This window comes from Medicago truncatula, chromosome 1, assembly GCF_003473485.1.
Source record: "Medicago truncatula cultivar Jemalong A17 chromosome 1, MtrunA17r5.0-ANR, whole genome shotgun sequence".
In the NCBI taxonomy this organism is placed as follows: Eukaryota; Viridiplantae; Streptophyta; class Magnoliopsida; order Fabales; family Fabaceae; genus Medicago; species Medicago truncatula.
Window position 1 is genome coordinate 46,269,154 of NC_053042.1, and position 6,000 is coordinate 46,275,153.

Sequence of the window (6,000 nt, forward strand, 5' to 3'; positions counted from 1 at the left end):
TAGGACTTTACACAAAATCCTTCTGCATCATATATATATATGAAAATATTTTTTCATCCATAAAGGTTGGAGAGGAAGAGAAAGAAAAAAAAAACAAGGTAATTCCATTATCACGCACAATCATTGAAGGGTGTAGCTAGTGGTTTGGTGAAAAGCTCTTGAAACCAAAGTTAATTCGGATACAAAGTCCTTATTTTTTGACAATAATTTGAATATAGTCTGCAGCTGAAGGTGTCTTTACACATACAAGACCAAATCTAATTGTTTTCAAGTCTTTGTTTGGTACACATGATACAACTACTTCAAAACTATTAAAGAATTAAATATCATGTTTGGATTTGGCTGACAGTTTTTTAAGTTTTTTTATTAGTCAAGTTTGAGTTAAAAATTCAAACCAATCAAAATTTAAGATTGTGTAAAAGATAGAGTTTATGTCATGCATGCATGGGCTGTGTGTACTCCAATCTTGCGAGTTTGTAAAATATAGAGTATATTTGTGTACTCCACCGGATAAATATAATTGGCTTATTCATCGACAGTAAAATTCTAATTCTATTAGAGCAATGATATTTTTCTCGGGATATTTGATACGTTGAAGCTTTCACATTAGATTTTATATACAAAAAGATTTCAGGTGTCCACAAAAAATGTATCCCATATTGAAATTTGTTTTAGACATCACTTACTTTCAAAAGCTATTGACGGCGGCTCTAGTTGAAACATGAGTTTGAACTTACAATTTCTTACTAACAAACACACTAACTTAGTGTGTGTGAATTTGGTCATTAAACTTTTACAAACCAGAATAAAATATATTACTTTTTTGTTAAAGAAATTAAATAAGTAGTCGTATTTATAAGCCAAATATCCACGTAAGTTTTAGACAACAATTAAAGATAATAATAAAATCCAATTTTTGGAGATTTTATTTTTAAAATTATTGAAGAAAAACATAAAATTTATATACAAACAATATTAGTATTGTTGTACCTGATTTGATTAGATAGTAGATGTAAACAGTAAGGTCACCAACCTCCAAATTGGTTTAGTTTGATTTTTGTTTCCTCTGCTAAAATTCTCCTTGAAAAGGACTTACGCTTGACCTCCAAATACACCGATTAATTAATTGTTCTCTTTACACCGATTAATTAATTTGGTTGGGAAAAATGCAGCATGAGAAAAATTAGTGTTCATTAATGAGAAAAATGCTTTTACCTACATGTTGCATTTTTTAAATGTTAGAATCTGCCGGCTCTTGTTAGAGGTGTATGGAATCCGACCTGGTCTTGTAACTCGACTCAACCCGAACACAATGAGTTAGGTCTAATGTGCTCAAAAAATAAAATAAACATAAAATAGTAGTCTATGGTGCATTGCACGGGTTAATACACTAGTTTTAATTATATATAGCTTGATTTCACTTTGTCAAAAAAATTATATATAGCTTGATTTCATGCTTTAGACCTGACCTAATCCGTGAAATATATATACTCTTACACTTTGTACCCAAAAAAAAAGAAACAAAGAATCTACTATATGTATCTCATAATATAAGATTCTTTTGAGTAAATCACGATCATTAAAAAAGTTAGTTGTAATATAAAATATGTTGGTCATTGGTCTTGTTTTACAAGTTTATATTTTAGGTGAGAGAATTATTTAGTTGTTTCTATTTTAATTAGAAATTAGTTTTATAATGATAAATAATTGTTTTGATCATGCAGATCAATCTGAATTCTCATGAAAAGAAAGTGAAGGAAGGTTTTCATAAAATTTGATTCATTTGAAAGCATCATAATTATGTGGTGTTTGATAATGATCGTTACTTAACTCGTACACATTTGGATATGCTAAAATGTAAGGTTTGATATTGGATCAAGTCTAAAGCTAAAGGCTATCTATCACTCAGATATATTTAGAGAGGTTGTATATGTAATTTGCAGAAATTGACATACATATAATATGCTAACTTTATACTGTCATGCTGACGTGCTGGCCACTCCATCTACTAAAATATTTGGTGAAAGCCAACGATTGCACGAAGTGTTTTAACAAAGGTTGGTCTCATAAATGAATTTGTCTTCCTCTCACAACATATACTATTAAGGATAAGGAAACAATTATATATAAGAGATTTTAAGACTGTAATGTAATTGATCGAGCAAAATCACTTTCTATTGGAGGAGCCATTTAGAGATTTCACTCATTAAGAATGTTGAAAAAAGTGTCCAATGTGTAGGTATACCTACTACTTATGAGAATGACAACGTAGTCTCAAAGCTGCACAAGTAATATAGGTATGTTACGTCCACAAGTTTTTTTTTTTGCAATTGGATTAATAAGTCTCTTCATACGTACTCCCTGATAGTGATGTAGGTGTGAGAGAGAGAGAGAGATGGGACGAACATATGTAGGTGGTCCACCGTGAAATCAATGAAACTTCCAAATCTAACTCTTGATAAAACTTTTGAAGGATGCAAGACTTATATCACTTGTGCATCATAGAATTAGCCGCAAATTAAATGTATATTTAGGGTTAGTATATTGAAGTTGCAGGACTCTACTTTCGTCTTTTACCCTGTTGTGAGTGCACATAAGCTTGTTAAGCCACTGGGAGGTGCCCAAAGAGGGTGCCAAATATGATCTTCGTATGCAGCTGAAACATAGCGATCGATGAAGGCAAGGAACAAACTCAAATTCTTCTGCTGTGGCAAGGCACTCAGTTTAACTGTCGTGGCCTGCTATGAAGACATCTTTTCCAAGCTCAACGAACACAAGCTAGACATCATACTCACTCAACAAAAGGAAAGTCGAACAGAATTGACATTGTACTTGCAACTTAGCCTTACTAAGTACTCTATAAACCAATGTACCAATGTAGGTTTTTCGCATAATGGCAAAAATCCTCAAGGCAAACGACTTGCTTGCACAGAAATAAATATCAGCTTCAGATGTTAATAGTACTTTATTTCATGTACAATAAACTGAAAATTGACATGATAAAAAATGTGGATTCAACTGTTATTATGAAGTGAATGAAGATAGTGAATTCATTGATTTATAAGGATTGTAAAGTACTATTTATATACAAATGAAGCTCTATGCTAGCTTATTGTGCAAGTAATCACACAGGACCATTGTAACTAACTAATTAGCATGCTAACTTGCAGTTTAGTAACAAACATGAGCAAATCGCAATACATACAAATTCACTATGGAACTAGGTAATATGCAATCATCTTAACTTCATTGCAGTAACGACTATATTGGTTTATTCCATTCAAAATAATCAAGGTATATCCCTAAAGGAATATGGCATTCGACTCGTATAATTAATATGAAGCATAGAATAAATTCACACAAAAAACCAAAGGGGTTTGATGAATATCAAAATTGGGAATGGTCCACGTGATAAAGTGAGGTATTGCCATTGATATACTCGATAAAAAGTCAATCAGTAGGCTATGTTGGGCGAAACGTTGGAAGTAGGTTGGGGTAATTTGAAGTGTCTGTGTCTTGTACTCATCATTAGCATGATACCAAAACTTGGCAACAATTTTTGCCATTTATAACTGTTGTCCACTAAAGAAACTGAACTCTGCTAACTCAATGATCTATATGGACCTGTTTCAAGTTGCTGTGACATATTGAAAACATTCTCAACGCATTTTGAACTAATCAACGCTCGATGGCTTAGTCACAGTTAAATTTCTTCACGAAAAGAGTTGATAAATCACATTGTTTGAAAAACCTTTGCAATTGGCAATGACCTGAGTTATTTCAAATTTCTTTGTGAGAACACCAACAAGCTCCTTCTGAACACCATCGATTTTGGAATGAAAATCATCAACGATATTTTCTATCTCTCTGTCTTAATCAAATTAACACTTGCTTTACGCTTATTTTTATATGATATTCCAAAAGTTGTTGCATTTTGATTGTTCAAGTATTACTACTCTTTTCAAAAATCGGTAAATTTTCATACAACTAACTCAAAACATTAACAACCAAAAAGAAATTAAACCTCAACTTTCAAACACTTACTTTCCGAAGGTTATGCAATGTGTTGATATTCAATGCTAGTAGTTGAGGAATATTAGTTCCTATCGAGCTATGTAATTTCAATCATTTCTCAAAACAAAACATCCACTAATTCATTCATTCGCATATATTATAAACTAAATGTTTGTAACACAAGGATTAGGCAAAGCAAATTTGAGAAACTCCCTATCATTTTCCAAGTAAGCTATATTATGCATTTCCATTGTCACCCAAGCTTCCATACCTTCATCTGTTTCCATAATAACAGCTACATTTGGAAGAGTTTCTTGATCTCCTCCTCTAACACCAACCCAAAAAGGCTTGCCCCAACCAAAATCAAGTTCACTAAAATTCAAACCACACCAACTAGTCAAAACAATTGGAATTAGACTTATTGTTTCAATACCTTGTGGCAAATCCACACATTCATTGCTTCCTAACATGCTTGGATCACTCTTCACTCTTAAAAACAATTCCTTTGAAATCTTCCCAAATTTCTCCTTACAAATTCTAACCAAATATTTAATATCAGTTTGTAAAGTAACACTTTCACAAAACACCATCACTGGCCATAAAATGTTGCCTATTGTGTATTTTGAAAAAGGCTCACCCATCCTTCTCCTCATGTCCAAAATATGCATAACCAATGTTGGCTTATTGCTATCTACACCTCCCTCCATTTTGCATGCAAGTGTCATGTGTTTCCAAATGAAAGCAGCCAATGCTTCATATCTTGTAGGAAACTTATAATTTTCATAAACATTATCATTATCATCGTCGTCTTTTGCTTTAGCTCTTAAAGTTTCGATGGATTCAGAGCCGAACACGAATCTTCTTGTGCTACATTTTTTTTGTACGTCTATGTCCTCATTAGTATTCTTACCAACATGATTTATTGGTGGAAAGAAAGAAGAAGCAGAAAAGAAGTCGGGGCATGGTAATTCATCTTTAGAGGTGCCGCGACAAATGGCAGCCCAAATAGTTTGGAAGAGACTGCCGGAACAACCGTCGAGGAGGGTATGGAGATTGCAAGTACCTATAGCTATTCCACCACAATTGAATATATTAACTTGTACAAGTACTTGTGGTAAATCTTTTTCTTCATTTGAGTGCATCTTATTAGGCTCACATGGAAGCAATTTATTAAGAAACTCTAGCTTAGGTGGTGTGAGAAATTCAACCATGGTTTGATTTACCTTGGCTTCCAAGTAAATAGCACCTTCATCATTGCAAGTGATAAAGGTGTGATCATTTCTTCTGCCTGCAACAGGGTAGAAAATGGTTAATGTTTCTGAAAGTGAATTTTTTAATTGAGCAATGAAATGGGAGATTTCTGTTAGGCCTTGTTTTTTGGGATAAAACATAACCATTGGTAAATAGGTTGCTAATTGAAGCTGATCAAATAGACAGAGTTTGAAGAATTTGTGTTCATTTGGTGTTGGAAATGATGGTTTGATTGTTTCTCTTGATGTGATTGTGATATCCATAATAATCAATGTAATGAGTCAAAGAGTTGAAAGGAGCATTATAGGAAATGTGAATGTGGACTCTTATAAATAAGAGAAAGCCAAGGAAAAAAGGCATGAAAATTGTGATGTCAACATTCTTCTCCTAACCTCTCCTCTTGTTTTGCTGCAATTGTACTCTCTCGTTGTGTGTTCACAGTGAAACATTATCAATTAATTGAGATTTCCTTATATCAATTTTAGTACCATTACAATCAACTACTTTATGTTAACATGTTTGATACCCCTTTAAATTGATTGGTTTTATAATGGGTATTTAGTAAAACTGTTGAAGGGACAAGTTACTAATTAGAATTGAATTTTACTAGTAGAAACATATGATATATTAATTAGTGGAAGTTTTTCATTGTATTAAATTAATTAATCAATGGTTTAGGAGAAGTCTATTTCAAAAGGAAGTGAAACTTATAATACTGCATAATATAAAGAGTAA

At 32.6% G+C, this 6,000-nt stretch overlaps 1 protein-coding gene across 1 annotated transcript; it reads right to left on the minus strand.

The window, feature by feature from the left end:
• Positions 1–4,178: 4,178 nt before the first annotated feature.
• LOC11415221 (stemmadenine O-acetyltransferase) lies at positions 4,179–5,528 on the minus strand. The gene has a single exon (XM_003591830.2). The coding sequence runs from the start codon at positions 5,526–5,528 to the stop codon at positions 4,179–4,181; it is 1,350 nt and encodes a 449-aa protein (XP_003591878.2).
• Between the last annotated feature and the right edge of the window lie 472 nt (positions 5,529–6,000).

Coding starts and splice junctions, on each gene's coding strand:
- LOC11415221 (XM_003591830.2), bottom strand. CDS start 5,528: ATGGATATCACAATCACATCAAGAGAAACAATCAAACCATCATTTCCA.